We start from the raw sequence: 15639 nt of genomic DNA on the forward strand, positions 1-15639 counted from the left end.
CAAAGATGTTGGGTTGACAGTCACTGTTTCGAGTCCTGGTTAGGACTAAAATACTATATATTTACTATATGTTATTAGTATAAATGAAATATGCTATTTATTAGTATTATAAGAGTTCAAATTGGAGTTCATGATCATTGGTTTCTGTGTTCCACCTCTGTAATGGTGTGCACATTACAAAATGTGTAATAATGATTTTCTCATATTCAATGTTTATAGCCTAGAAGAGACTTTGAATGATAATTTGTTTAACTTGTCATGCTTTTTAATGTTTTTTTTAATGTTTATCTTTCACAGGGGGACAAAACAGATGTAAGTGGAGCTCATTCAATAGTGTGTCTTTCAATAGTGTGTCCTTCAATAGTGTGTCTTTCAATAGTGTGTCATTCAACAGTGTGTCTTTCAATAGTGTGTCATTCAACAGTGTGTCATTTGGGGTTTAATTCAACCCTCGCAGTGTTCCATAGTCTTTACATTGAATCTCTCTGCAACAGTGCCCACGGCGAACACCATTAATTTTCTCGCTCTCTCCCTCTCTCGCTCTCTGTCTCTATCTATCTCCCTTTCTCTTCCTCTCTCTCTGTCTCTATCTCTCTCTCTTTCTCTCCCTCTCTCGCTCTCTGTCTCTCTCTCTCTCTGTCTCTCTGTCTCTCTCTCTCTCTCTCCATCTGTCTCACTCTCTGTCTCGCTCTCTGTCTCTCTCTCTGTCTCTCTCTCTCTTTCTCGCTCTCTGTCTCGCTCTCTGTCTCTGTCTCTCTCTCTGTCTCTCTCTCTCTCCCTCTCTCTCTCTGTCTCGCTCTCTGTCTCTCTCTCTCTAACTCTCTCTCTGTCTCTCTCTAACTCTCTCTCTGTCTCTCTCTCTCTCTCTCTGGCTCTCGCTCTCTGTCTCTCACTCTCTCTCTCTCTCTCTCTCTCTCTCTGTCTCTTTCTCTCTATCTGTCTCTCTTTCTCTCCCTTTCCCCCCTCAGCCCAAAAAAGTGGTAGACCCTCGCGGCCACCGTCCCTTGTCGAGAGGGAGTGAGACCTACTCCCCCGTCCGCAACAACCCCCCTCCCGTCAGCGGCGGCAGCCAATACCGTGGGCGACCCACGGCGGCTCCCGCCAGAGGCGTGGCAGCGCAGGAGAAGGATGAGCAACCGGAGGCTGGAGGGTGTACACATGCCTCAGAACAAATGGTGAGGAGTAAAGGCTCTCTTTGTGTGTGTGTGTGTGTGTGTGTGTGTGTGTGTGTGTGTGTGTGTGTGTGTGTGTGTGTGTGTGTGTGTGTGTGTGTGTGTGTGTGTGTGTGTGTGTGTGTGTGTGTGTGTGTGTGTGTGTGTGTCCAATGCATCATTCTATCATTCATCAATACCAAATCAGTTAATTTTTGTTGTTGTGGAAACATTGTTTCCAAACAATATACAATATCAAATAAATGACACAGCGCCTCCAAAATCTGGCTCACTTCCTGTATGAAATTTCATCTTGGTTTCGCCTGTAGCATTAGTTCTGGGGCACTCACAGACAATATCTTTGCAGTTTTGGAAACGTCAGTGTTTTCTTTCCAAAGCTGTCAATTATATGCATAGTCGAGCATCTTTTCGTGACAAAATATCTTGTTTAAAACGGGAACGTTTTTCATCCAAAAATTAAATACTGCCCCCAGAGTTTCAAGAGGTTAATGTCTTCCTCCTCAGACCCTCTAGAGAGTGTTGTATCTAGTTAATCATGCAGGCCCTTTAGGGGGTGTTGTGTTTTACGGGTTGTGGAGACAACACATTCTTAGCATTAGCATCTACCATCTTTGCCATAAGGATCCTATGTTCAAAGCAGATACACTTCCTTAGCATTAGCATCTACTATCTCTGCCATAATGATCCTATGCTTACAGCGGTAACACTTCCTTAGCATTAGCATCTACCATCTTTGCCATAATGATCCTATGCTTACAGCGGTAACACTTCCTTAGCATTAGCATCTACTATCTCTGCCATAATGATCCTATGCTTACAGCGGTAACACTTCCTTAGCATTAGCATCTACCATCTCTGCCATAATGATCCTATGCTTACAGCGGTAACACTTCCTTAGCATTAGCATCTACCATCTCTGCCATAATGATCCTATGCTTACAGCGGTAACACTTCCTTAGCATTAGCATCTACTATCTCTGCCATAATGATCCTATGCTTACAGCGGTAACACTTCCTTAGCATTAGCATCTACTATCTCTGCCATAATGATCCTATGCTTACAGCGGTAACACTTCCTTAGCATTAGCATCTACCATCTCTGCCATAATGATCCTATGCTTACAGCGGTAACACTTCCTTAGCATTAGCATCTACCATCTCTGCCATAATGATCCTATGCTTACAGCGGTAACACTTCTTAGCATTAGCATCTACCATCTCTGCCATAATGATCCTATGCTTACAGCGGTAACACTTCCTTAGCATTAGCATCTACCATCTCTGCCATAAAGATCCTATGCTTACAGCGGTAACACTTCCTTAGCATTAGCATCTACCATCTCTGCCATAAAGATCCTATGCTTACAGCGGTAACACTTCCTTAGCATTAGCATCTACATTATCCAGTGTGTCCGTCCTCCTCCGGCCCTACAGGGGGTGCTGTGTCCTACCGGCTGTGAGCTAAAGACGGCCATGCTGAAACAAGAGAGGAACGTGAAAGATGAAGTGAAGAGGATGCAGAAAGATGTTGACGAACTGTCGAGATCCTCTAACACCATCTATAACTACGTAGACGGCATGTCCTCCGCGCTGAGAGAGAGACAACTAGTCAGCAACGGTACAATACACACACACACACACACACACACACACACACACACACACACACACACACACACACACACACACACACGTTCATATGGACATGTTCCACGTACTGAGAGAGAGACAACTAGTCAGCAACGGTACAATACACACACACACACACACACACACACACACACACACACACACACACACACACACACACACACAGTGGACAGTGTCACGTTCATATGGACATGTTCCACGTACTGAGAGAGAGACAACTAGTCAGCAACGGTACAATACACACACACACACACACACACACACACACACACACACACACACACACACACACACGTTCATATGGACATGTTCCACGTACTGAGAGAGAGACACAGCTAGACAGCAATGGTAAGGCTTAGATATGTCATTTACATACAATGACCCAAGACAAGTAAACATGTACAGTGGACAGTGTCCCGACGTTCCCACAGTGGACAGTGTCCCGACGTTCCCACAGTGGACAGTGTCCCGACGTTCTCACAGTGGACAGTGTCCCGACGTTCTCACAGTGGACAGTGTCCCGACGTTCTCACAGTGGACAGTGTCCCGACGTTCTCACAGTGGACAGTGTCCTGACGTTCTCACAGTGGACAGTGTCCCGACGTTCCCACAGTGGACAGTGTCCCGACGTTCCGACAGTGGACAGTGTCCCGACGTTCTCACGATGGACAGTGTCCCGACGTTCCCACAGTGGACAGTGTCCCGACGTTCCCACAGTGGACAGTGTCCCGACGTTCTCACGATGGACAGTGTCCCGACGTTCTCACGATGGACAGTGTCCCGACGTTCTCACAGTGGACAGTGTCCCGATGTTCTCACAGTGGACAGTGTCCCGACGTTCTCCGCTCTGTCCAATAACTAAACATATACACTACCTTATACCTTATACAGTGCTGTCATGTTAGCCAAGTATACTAAGCATGCTCTCCTCTCTTCTCTCCTCCGAACTCCCCCCCTCTCCCCGTCGCTCTCCCCATACCTCTTCCCGTCCCTCTCTCCCCCATCTCATCTCCCTTTCCCTCTCCCTCACCCCTCTCTCCCCCATCTCATCTCCCTTTCCCTCTCCCTCACCCGTCTCTCCCCATCTCATCTCCCTCAACCCTCTCTCCCCATCTCATCTCCCTTTCCCTCTCCCTCACCCCTCTCTCCGCCCTCTCATCTCCCTCACCCCTCTCTCCCCCATCTCATCTCCCTCACCCCTCTCTCCCCCATCTCATCTCCCTCACCCCTCTCTCCCCCTTCTCATCTCGCTTTCCCCCTCTACAGAGAATGGTGACCTGGTGAGTCAGTACACGGACAGTCTGGAGTCCCAGCATGCCTTTGCAAAGGAGGCTATAGACACAGTCTTCCCTTCTAACATTAGGTGTGTGTTTGTGTGTGTTTGTGTGTGTTTGTGTGTGTGTGTTTGTGCGTGTGTGTATATCGGAGGGGCAAGGTACGGTTATTAGCATCTTCAAGACATCGCTGAAAAACATCTACTTATTGCCATGGAGATCCTATGGTCACAGCTGAAACACTTCCTTAGCGTTAGCATCAACTCACTGTCATAGAGATCCCAAGGTCACAGCTGAAACACTTCCTTAGCGTTAGCATCTACTCACTGCCATAGAGATCCTATGGTCACAGCTGAAACACTTCCTTAGCGTTAGCATCAACTCACTGTCATAGAGATCCCATGGTCACAGCTGAAACACTTCCTTAGCGTTAGCATCAACTCACTGTCATAGAGATCCCATGGTCACAGCTGAAACACTTCCTTAGCTTTAGCATCAACTCACTGTCATAGAGATCCCATGGTCACAGCTGAAACACTTCCTTAGCGTTAGCATCAACTCACTGTCATAGAGATTCCAAGGTCACAGCTGAAACACTTCCTTAGCGTTAGCATCAACTCACTGTCATAGAGATCCCATGGTCACAGCTGAAACACTTCCTTAGCGTTAGCGTCTGTATTGAACCAGGGGTGGCATAACAAAGTCTTCTTCTTCCGTCAGGATTCTTCAAGGGGTCCTTGAGAAGATCCGGTTGAAGATTCAGAGAGTGGAGAAGGCTATCCTGGCGCAGAGGGAAGAATGCAAGGAGCCGTGCACTGTCTCCTGCCCCATACCTGTTGTCTCTGGTGAGGATGCGGACAGTGGGGTGGGTGGTTCTGTGGGTCGGGGTGGGTGGTTCTGTTGGTGGATGGTTCTGTGGGTGAGTGGTTCTGTGGGTGGGGGTGGTTGGTTCTGTGTGTCGGGGTGGTTGGTTCTGTGGGCGGGTAGGTGGGTGGGTGGTTCTGTGGATCAGGTGGGTGGTTCTGTGGGTGGGGGTGGTTGGTTCTGTGTGTGGGGGTCGTTGGTTCTGTGGGTGGTTCTGTGGTCGGGTAGGTGGGTGGGTGGTTCTGTGGATCGGGTGGGTGGTTCTGTGGGTGGGGGTGGTTGGTTCTGTGTGTTGGGGTGGTTGGTTCTGTGGGTGGTTCTGTGGGTGGGTGGTTCTGTGTGTCGGGATGGTTGGTTCTGTGTGTGGAAATGTAGCTTACAGTAGGTCAGTCTGACTCATGCTCGCATGATGAGGTGACCCTGCCTGCCACTTCAACATCACTGTCATCCAATAGGGAATTCTCTCATGAGTCATTGATTTCTTAAGACGTTGATTTCCCAGGGCGAAAGACCGGGCTTCCGATCCCACCTGTGGCATCAGACTAAACTTATCTGCCCCCCCCCTCCCCCCCTCCCTCCCCCCTCCCCAGGTAAGGAGTGTGAGGACATCTTCAGGAAAGGAGGAAGGGATTCTGGGATGTATCTGATCCAGCCTGACTCCTTCTACCAGCCCTACAAGGTCTACTGTGACCAGACCACACAGAAAGGAGGTTGGTGCTTTTGTTTATTTCTCTCTCTCACTCCAGCCATGGGGGGAGTGAAAAAGTTAAAGAAGAGAATCTATCCATTTATCCTTTATTTGATTTGTTTATTATTTATTATTTTTATACCCCCCCCCCCTCCCCCCTCCAGGCTGGACCACTATCCAGAACAGGAAGGATGGTTCTGTGGACTTTGGCCGACGTTGGGACAACTACCGCAGTGGTTTCGGAAATATCGCCTTCGACGTCGGAAAGGGACATTGCAACACTCCGGGTGAGAGGAAGGAAATATGAATATGAGTATACTACAATGGAAGCATACAATTTCATTTAGATTCAGTCAATAGAGGAGGTAAAGTCATGATGTCACTGACCGTGTGTTTGTCCTGTGTCACTTGACAGGGGAGTACTGGCTGGGTAACGACCGCATCAGTCAGCTGACCAAGCAGGGACCCACTGAGGTCCTCATGGAGATGGAGGATTGGTCCGGGAACAAGGTCCACGCCCAGTACCGAAAGTTTACTATACAGGTAACACAGCCACGCCCAGTACAGAAAGTTTACTATACAGGTAATAGTATCTTTACTATACAAGGAACAGACAGACAGACAGACAGACAGACAGACAGACAGACAGACAGACAGGCAGACACTTTCCAAACAAATTTTTCCCAAACGACAGACAGACAGACAGAATAGATCCAAACAAATTTTTCCCAAACGGCCAGCAGAATAGATCCCCAAACGGCCAGCAGAATAGATCCCCAAACGGCCAGCAGAATAGATCCCCAAACGTCCAGCAGCAGCATGGCATTCCAGAACTCTGGAGTCTGGAGTTGGGTTACTGGAAAGCACTTTGCACAGAAAATGTTGTGAAATGTGAATAATGATAATTAACATCCTGATTAATTGGGGGGCCTCCCGAGTGGCACAGGCTGTGTTGTTGCAGCCGGCCGCGACCGTGAGACCCATGAGGCGTCCCAGCGTCGTCCGGGTTAGGAGAGGGTTTAGCCAGACGCTCTAGCTACTCCATGTGGCGGGCTGGACGCATGCACGCTGACTACGTCGTACAGTGTTCCCTCCAACACTTTGGTGCGCCTGGCTTCCAGGTTAATAAGAAAGCAGTGCGGCTTTGTAGGGTGGTGTTTCGGAGGACGCGTGGCTCTCGACCTTCGCCTCTCCCGAGTCCGTATGGGAGTTGCAGTGATGGGACAAGACTGTAACTACCAATTTGATATCACGAGACTGTAACTACCAATTGGATGTCCTGAAATTGGGGAGAAAAAGTTATTATTTTTTAATGTCCGAAAAAATCCTGATTGATTTATTAATGTATTGCAGGGCGAGACCTCCAACTACATGTTGGCAATCGATGGGTATTCTGGAACGGCCGGTAACGTGATGCTGGACGGAGCTACGACGCTGTTTGGAGAGAACCGGACCATGACCATCCACAATGGAATGATGTTCAGCACCTACGACAGAGACAACGATAACTGGTATGGGATGATGCTGGATGAGGTGGGGGCTGTATGTCTGCTAGTTGTTTTCCAATGAAGACCTAGACAACCAGGTGAGGGGAGGTCCTAACTAATCAATGAAGACCTAGGCAACCAGGTGAGGGGAGGTCCTAACTAATCAATGAACACCTAGACAACCAGGTAAGGGGAGGTCCTAACTAATCAATGAAGACCTAGACAACTAGAGGAGGTGAGGTCAGTATCCTAGACCTTAGTTGATCAATCAAGTACGGAGAGGTTTGAAAACCCACAGACACACAGCCCTCCAAGAATTACATTTGGTTTAGGGATTTTTGTTCAGTCAATCAAAACATCTCTCTCTGTGTCTGTCCCCCCCCCACCCACCCACCCTCCCCCCTCCTCTCCAACAGGACTCCAGGTGATCCGTCCAAGCAGTGCTCCCGTGAGGACGGCGGTGGTTGGTGGTACAACAGGTGTCACTCAGCCAATCCCAACGGCCGTTACTACTGGGGCGGGGCTTACTCGCGGTACATGGCAAAACACGGGACGGATGACGGCATGGTGTGGATGAACTGGAAGGGATCCTGGTACTCTCTCAAAGCCATCTGCATGAAGATCAGGCCCTACTTCGCCTCGCGGTAGACACACACAGGGACACACACAGGGACACACACAGGAACACGCACAGAGACACACAGAGACACACACAGGGACACACAGAGAGACACAGGAAGTGACCTTTAGCTGAATCAGTTCAAAAACAAAGGTTTGCACCCCTTTCGGTACCCAGGACGATTCAACTCTCACCCTACAAGGTCCGTAGATGACTTTCTGTTCTACCTAATAATTAACTGCACCCACCTGGTAGTCCCAGGTCTAAATCAGCCCCAATGTGTCATAATCATAATCTGATCGCAATCTCTGAAACACTAAAGGAAATGTATAATTACTTCAATAGGGGCTTTTTTTAAAGACACTACAGAGGAACAAATGGTGCATGACGCAAGCGGAAAAGAGAGAGAAAAGCGATGTTGTTGTTTCAAACCTGAACCTGATGTCTTAATTATTATTTTTTTATATATAAGGTTGAACAGAGAAAAGTCAAGTAAAAAGAGGAGTTTAAAAGAAGATTAAAAAAACATATGTGTTGTCGATGTGTGATGTGATGTGTGTATGATTGTCCCTTACGTTACTCAATAAAAACATATTGTGGAACTTAGTTCATGTTTTCTCGTCATCATTGTATCAACTCACAGCCATCAGATCATTTACCTGGAATGTGAATGGGATGAAGTGACCTGTAAAATGTGAAATCAAATATGATATACAGCCTATATATATATATATATATATATATATATATATATACAGAGGGTGGGGAGATCAAGCATTTGATACACTGCCGATTTTGCAGGTTTTCCTACTTACAAAGCATGTAGAGGTCTGTAATTTTTATCATAGGTACACTTCAACTGTGAGAGATGGAATCTAAAACAAACATCCATAAAATCATATTGTATGATATTTAAGTAATTCATTTGCATTTTATTGCATAAATATAAAATATATTTATAAAATATAAAAATAATAAGTTGCACAAATACTTGTTTTCCCCACTGTATATATATATATAGAGAGAGAGAGTTATGGTGTAGGTACATCCAGCCAGCCAGCCAGCCATTCAGCCAACCAGCCAGCCATTCAGCCAACCAGCCAACCAGCCAGCCAGCCAGCCATTCAGCCAACCAGCCAGCCAGCCAGCAGCCAACCAGCCAGCCATTCAGCCAACCAGCCAGCCATTCAGCCAGCCAGCAAGCCATTCAGCCAGCCAGCCATTCAACCAGCCAGCCAGCCATTCAGCCAGGCAGCCAGCCAGCCATTCAGCCAACCAGCCAGCCATTCAGCCAACCAGCCAACCAGCCAACCAGCCAGCCATTCAGCCAACCAGCCAGCCATTCAGCCAGCCAGCCAGCCATTCAGCCAACCAGCCAACCAGCCAACCAGCCAGCCATTCAGCCAACCAGCCAGCCATTCAGCCAACCAGCCAACCAGCCAACCAGCCAGCCATTCAGCCAACCAGCCAACCAGCCAACCAGCCATCCACCTCTCTCACTCTGGGGAGTAGAGATAAAATGAGAGCTACGTCTGACTGTAGGCCACATCTCTCGTTGCTCGTTGGTGTCATCAGATCATTACAGCAGAATATATCTAATAAATGAGATGCTGGTGAATGTGCAACATAACCTCCTCTTCATAGGATGACACATATGGGATAATACATAGCGAACACATCCTTGTGAATTAATTTCTGTTGCTTAGTCTGGGTACTGATACATCCATCTTTTGAATTGCGATTCATGCTCACTGTCCAAGTTTTCATTGGGGGTAGATGAAATGCACTATTATTACCCCAAATTGTCACGCCCTGATCTGCTTCACCTGTTTCCTGTGGTTGTCTCCTCCCCCTCCAGGTGTCGCTTATTTTCCCCAGTGTATTTATCCCTGTGTTTCCTGTCTCTCTGTACCAGTGTATTTATCCCTGTGTTTCCTGTCTCTCTGTACCAGTGTATTTATCCCTGTGTTTCCTGTCTCTCTGTACCAGTGTATTTATCCCTGTGTTTCCTGTCTCTCTGTACCAGTGTATTTATCCCTGTGTTTCCTGTCTCTCTGTACCAGTGTATTTATCCCTGTGTTTCCTGTCTCTGTACCAGTGTATTTATCCCTGTGTTTCCTGTCTCTCTGTTCCAGTGTATTTATCCCTGTGTTTCCTGTCTCTCTGTACCAGTGTATTTATCCCTGTGTTTCCTGTCTCTCTGTACCAGTGTATTTATCCCTGTGTTTCCTGTCTCTCTGTGCCAGTGTATTTATCCCTGTGTTTCCTGTCTCTCTGTACCAGTGTATTTATCCCTGTGTTTCCTGTCTCTCTGTGCCAGTGTATTTATCCCTGTGTTTCCTGTCTCTCTGTACCAGTGTATTTATCCCTGTGTTTCCTGTCTCTCTGTACCAGTGTATTTATCCCTGTGTTTCCTGTCTCTCTGTACCAGTGTATTTATCCCTGTGTTTCCTGTCTCTCTGTACCAGTGTATTTATCCCTGTGTTTCCTGTCTCTCTGTACCAGTGTATTTATCCCTGTGTTTCCTGTCTCTCTGTACCAGTGTATTTATCACTGTGTTTCCTGTCTCTCTGTACCAGTGTATTTATCACTGTGTTTCCTGTCTCTCTGTACCAGTGTATTTATCCCTGTGTTTCCTGTCTCTGTACCAGTGTATTTATCCCTGTGTTTCCTGTCTCTCTGTACCAGTGTATTTATCCCTGTGTTTCCTGTCTCTCTGTACCAGTGTATGTATCCCTGTGTTTCCTGTCTCGCTGTACCAGTGTATTTATCCCTGTGTTTCCTGTCTCGCTGTACCAGTGTATTTATCCCTGTGTTTCCTGTCTCGCTGTACCAGTGTATTTATCCCTGTGTTTTCTGTCTCTCTGTGCCAGTGTATGTATCCCTGTGTTTCCTGTCTCTCTGCGCCAGTGTATTTATCCCTGTGTTTCCTGTCTCGCTGTACCAGTGTATTTATCCCTGTGTTTCCTGTCTCTCTGTACCAGTGTATTTATCCCTGTGTTTCCTGTCTCTCTGTACCAGTGTATTTATCCCTGTGTTTCCTGTCTCTCTGTACCAGTGTATGTATCCCTGTGTTTCCTGTCTCTCTGTACCAGTGTGTTTCCTGTCTCTCTGTACCAGTGTATTTATCCCTGTGTTTCCTGTCTCTCTGTACCAGTGTATTTATCCCTGTGTTTCCTGTCTCTCTGTACCAGTGAATTTATCCCTGTGTTTTCTGTCTCTCTGTACCAGTGTATTTATCCCTGTGTTTCCTGTCTCTGTACCAGTGTATTTATCCCTGTGTTTCCTGTCTCTCTGTACCAGTGTATTTATCCCTGTGTTTCCTGTCTCTCTGTACCAGTGTATTTATCCCTGTGTTTCCTGTCTCTCTGTACCAGTGTATTTATCCCTGTGTTTCCTGTCTCTCTGTACCAGTGTATTTATCCCTGTGTTTCCTGTCTCTCTGTACCAGTGTATTTATCCCTGTGTTTCCTGTCTCTCTGTACCAGTGTATTTATCCCTGTGTTTCCTGTCTCTCTGTACCAGTGTATTTATCCCTGTGTTTCCTGTCTCTCTGTACCAGTGTATTTATCCCTGTGTTTCCTGTCTCTCTGTACCAGTGTATTTATCCCTGTGTTTCCTGTCTCGCTGTACCAGTGTATTTATCCCTGTGTTTCCTGTCTCTCTGTACCAGTGTATTTATCCCTGTGTTTCCTGTCTCTCTGTACCAGTGTATTTATCCCTGTGTTTCCTGTCTCTCTGTACCAGTGTATTTATCCCTGTGTTTCCTGTCTCTCTGTACCAGTGTATTTATCCCTGTGTTTCCTGTCTCTCTGTACCAGTGTATTTATCCCTGTGTTTCCTGTCTCTCTACACCAGTGATTTATCCCTGTGTTTCCTGTCTCTCTGTACCAGTGTATTTATCCCTGTGTTTCCTGTCTCTCTGTACCAGTGTATTTATCCCTGTGTTTCCTGTCTCGCTGTACCAGTGTATTTATCCCTGTGTTTCCTGTCTCTCTGTACCAGTGTATTTGTCCCTGTGTTTCCTGTCTCTCTGTACCAGTGTATTTATCCCTGTGTTTCCTGTCTCTCTGTACCAGTGTATTTATCCCTGTGTTTCCTGTCTCTCTGTACCAGTGAATTTATCCCTGTGTTTTCTGTCTCTCTGTGCCAGTGTATTTATCCCTGTGTTTCCTGTCTCTGCACCAGTGTATTTATCCCTGTGTTTCCTGTCTCTCTGTGCCAGTGTATTTATCCCTGTGTTTCCTGTCTCTCTGTACCAGTGTATTTATCCCTGTGTTTTCTGTCTCTCTACCAGTGTATTTATCCCTGTGTTTCCTGTCTCTCTGTACCAGTGTATTTATCCCTGTGTTTCCTGTCTCTCTGTACCAGTGTATTTATCCCTGTGTTTCCTGTCTCTCTGTACCAGTGTATTTATCCCTGTGTTTCCTGTCTCTCTGTACCAGTGTATTTATCCCTGTGTTTCCTGTCTCTCTGTACCAGTGTATTTTCCCTGTGTTTCCTGTCTCTCTGTACCAGTGTATTTTTCCCTGTGTTTCCTGTCTGCAATACCAGTTTTTATCCCTGTGTTTCCTGTCTCTGGTACTGCTGTACCAGTGTATTTATCCCTGTGTTTCCTGTCTCTCTGTACCAGTGTATTTATCCCTGTGTTTCCTGTCCCTGTACCAGTGTATTTATCCCTGTGTTTCCTGTCCTCTGTACCAGTGTATTTATCCCTGTGTTTCCTGTCTCCCTGACCAGTGTATTTATCCCTGTGTTTCCTGTCTCTCTACACCAGTGATTTATCCCTGTGTTTCCTGTCTCTCTGACCAGTGTATTTATCCCTGGACCAGTCTCCTGTCCGGACCAGTGTATTTATCCCTGTGTTTCCTGTCTCGGACTGTACCAGTGTATTTATCCCTGTGTTTCCTGTCTCTCTGTACCAGTGTATTTGTCCCTCTGTTTCCTGTCTCTCTGCCTCCAGGGTATTTATCCCTGTGTTTCCTGTCTCTCTGTACCAGTGTATTTATCCCTGTGTTTCCTGTCTGTCTGTACCAGGGTCTGCCCTGTGTTTCCTGTCTCTCTGTGCCAGTGTATTTATCCCTCCAGGGTCTGCCTCATGTGTTTCCTGTCTCTCTGCACCAGTGTATTTATCCCTGTGTTTCCTGTCTCTCTGTGCCAGTGTATTTATCCCTGTGTTTCCTGTCTCTCTGTACCAGTGTATTTATCCTTGTGTTTCCTGTCTCTCTCTACCAGTGTATTTATCCCTGTGTTTCCTGTCTCTCTGTGCCAGTGTATTCATCCCTGTGTTTCCTGTCTCTCTGTGCCAGTTCGTTTTCTATGTTTAAGTCAAGTCAACCAGTGTGTTTTTCCCCCGTACTCCTGTTGCAATTCTCCTTTTCTAGTCCTCCCGGTTTTGAGCCTTGCCTGTTCTCTGGACTCTGTACCTGCCTGCCCGGACCAGTCTGCCTGCCCGGACCAGTCTGCCTTCCCGGACCAGTCTGCCTTCCCGGACCAGTCTGCCTTCCCGGACCAGTCTGCCTGCCCGGACCACGAGCCTGCCTGCCCGGACCACGAGCCTGTCTGCCCGGACCACGAGCCTGCCTGCCCGGACCAGTCTGCCTGCCCGGACCAGTCTGCCTGCCCGGACCAGTCTGCCTGCCCGGACCAGTCTGCCTGCCCGGACCAGTCTGCCTGTCCGGACCACGAGCCTGTCTGCCACTCCGTACCTCCTGGACTCTGATCTGGGTATGACGTTTTTCCTGTCAACAGCCATTCTCTTGCCTTCCCCTTTTTGGACCAATAAATATTGTAAGACTACAACCATCTGCCTCCTGTGTCTGCCTCATGTGTCTGCCTCCAGGGTCTGCCTCATGTGTCTGCCTCCAGGGTCTGCCTCATGTGTCTGCCTCCAGGGTCTGCCTCATGTGTCTGCCTCCAGGGTCTGCCTCATGTGTCTGCCTCCAGGGTCTGCCTCATGTGTCTGCCTCATGTGTCTGCCTCCAGGGTCTGCCTCATGTGTCTGCCTCCAGGGTCTGCCTCATGTGTCTGCCTCCAGGGTCTGCCTCATGTGTCTGCCTCATGTGTCTGCCTCCAGGGTCTGCCTCCTGGGTCTGCCTCCTGGGTCTGACTCATGTGTCTGCCTCATGTGTCTGCCTCATGTGTCTGCCTCATGTGTCTGCCTCATGTGTCTGCCTCCTGTGTCTGCCTCCAGGGTCTGCCTCCAGGGTCTGCCTCCAGGGTCTGCCTCCAGGGTCTGCCTCATGTGTCTGCCTCCAGGGTCTGCCTCATGTGTCTGCCTCATGTGTCTGCCTCCAGGGTCTGCCTCATGTGTCTGCCTCCAGGGTCTGCCTCATGTGTCTGCCTCATGTGTCTGCCTCATGTGTCTGCCTCCAGGGTCTGCCTCCTGGGTGTGCCTCCTGGGTCTGCCTCCTGGGTCTGCCTCATGTGTCTGCCTCATGTGTCTGCCTCATGTGTCTGCCTCATGTGTCTGCCTCCTGTGTCTGCCTCCAGGGTCTGCCTCCAGGGTCTGCCTCCAGGGTCTGCCTCATGTGTCTGCCTCCAGGGTCTGCTTCATGTGTCTGCCTCCAGGGTCTGCCTCATGTGTCTGCTTCCAGGGTCTGCCTCATGTGTCTGCCTCATGTGTCTGCCTCATGTGTCTGCCTCCAGGGTCTGCCTCATGTGTCTGCCTCCAGGGTCTGCCTCATGTGTCTGCCTCATGTGTCTGCCTCATGTGTCTGCCTCATGTGTCTGCCTCCAGGGTCTGCCTCCAGGGTCTGCCTCATGTGTCTGCCTCCAGGTTCTGCCTCCAGGGTCTCCATCCAGGGTCTGCCTCCAGGGTCTGCCTCCAGGGTCTGCCTCCAGGGTCTGCCTCATGTGTCTGCCTCATGTGTCTGCCTCCAGGGTCTGCCTCATGTGTCTGCCTCATGTGTCTGCCTCATGTGTCTGCCTCCAGGGTCTGCCTCATGGTCTGCCTCCAGGGTCTGCCTCCTGGGTCTGCCTCCAGGGTCTGCCTCCAGGGTCTGCCTCCAGGGTCTGCCTCCAGGGTCTGCCTCATGTGTCTGCCTCATGTGTCTGCCTCCAGGGTCTGCCTCCTGGGTCTGCCTCCAGGGTCTGCCTCATGTGTCTGCCTCCAGGGTCTGCCTCATGTGTCTGCCTCCTGGATCTGCCTCATGTGTCTGCCTCATGGGTCTGCCTCCAGGGTCTGCCTCATGTGTCTGCCTCATGTGTCTGCCTCATGTGTCTGCCTCATGTGTCTGCCTCATGTGTCTGCCTCCAGGGTCTGCCTCCAGGGTCTGCCTCATGTGTCTGCCTCATGTGTCTGCCTCATGGGTCTGCCTCATGTGTCTGCCTCCAGGGTCTGCCTCCAGGGTCTGCCTCCTGGATCTGCCTCCAGGGTCTGCCTCCTGGGTCTGCCTCCTGGGTCTGCCTCCAGGGTCTGCCTCATGGGTCTGCCTCATGGGTCTGCATCCAGGGTCTGCTTCCTGGGTCTGCCTCCTGGGTCTCCTGCCGTGTCCTGGCATGATGTCCTGGACCAATTTCCTTCCTAAAGCGAGAGGGAGAATGTCCTGGAGAATGTAGGCTAATTTCATACAATGAAAAAGTATTTTCTAATGGTCTATTGTTTTGCATCAAATACCCTACGCCTTGAAAGTCGTGTACTGATTATATTTAGCATACGTTGCTGAATGACGATCACTGCAACAGCTGCAGTGTTGATGATTAGATTAGCCATGTCATGCACAGTAGTAGTCTATGAGAGTTTATAAAGAGAAAAAGTGGACACTTGGAATTATTTGATTTTGGATGGATGGCTGACATTAATTTTCTTATCTAAAATGTAGGTGAAACTTTGCTTCAGGTCACATTTCTCTAACTTGTTATGTGTGTTTTGGCCACGGGACTC

The 15639-nt window shown here is 48.5% G+C and overlaps 2 protein-coding genes across 3 annotated transcripts in view; both read left to right on the plus strand.

Moving 5' to 3' along the window:
* The window catches only part of LOC135510218 (fibrinogen beta chain-like), a 10599-nt gene extending 2239 nt beyond the window's left edge, over nucleotides 1-8360 (plus strand). The window contains exons 2-11 of one of the 2 annotated variants that reach the window (XM_064931010.1): nucleotides 298-312; nucleotides 969-1175; nucleotides 2607-2790; nucleotides 4089-4185; nucleotides 4817-4941; nucleotides 5551-5670; nucleotides 5813-5935; nucleotides 6064-6191; nucleotides 7002-7159; nucleotides 7552-8360. In XM_064931010.1, coding sequence (XP_064787082.1) covers nucleotides 298-312; nucleotides 969-1175; nucleotides 2607-2790; nucleotides 4089-4185; nucleotides 4817-4941; nucleotides 5551-5670; nucleotides 5813-5935; nucleotides 6064-6191; nucleotides 7002-7159; nucleotides 7552-7783 — 1389 coding nt within the window. In that variant the 3' untranslated portion in view covers nucleotides 7784-8360. The remainder of the gene's footprint in view (nucleotides 1-297; nucleotides 313-968; nucleotides 1176-2606; nucleotides 2791-4088; nucleotides 4186-4816; nucleotides 4942-5550; nucleotides 5671-5812; nucleotides 5936-6063; nucleotides 6192-7001; nucleotides 7160-7551) is intronic. The other variant, XM_064931012.1, reaches the window with a different exon arrangement.
* Nucleotides 8361-9098: 738 nt separating this feature from the next.
* Nucleotides 9099-13556, plus strand: LOC135509894 (sperm mitochondrial-associated cysteine-rich protein-like). The gene is made up of 2 exons (XM_064930721.1): nucleotides 9099-9292; nucleotides 13139-13556. Exons 1-2 carry the CDS (start codon nucleotides 9274-9276, stop codon nucleotides 13474-13476), a joined length of 357 nt encoding a protein of 118 aa, XP_064786793.1. The 5' UTR covers nucleotides 9099-9273; the 3' UTR covers nucleotides 13477-13556.
* The last annotated feature ends 2083 nt before the right edge of the window (nucleotides 13557-15639 follow it).

Source organism: Oncorhynchus masou, chromosome 23 (assembly GCF_036934945.1).
Source record: "Oncorhynchus masou masou isolate Uvic2021 chromosome 23, UVic_Omas_1.1, whole genome shotgun sequence".
NCBI lineage: Eukaryota > Metazoa > Chordata > Actinopteri > Salmoniformes > Salmonidae > Oncorhynchus > Oncorhynchus masou.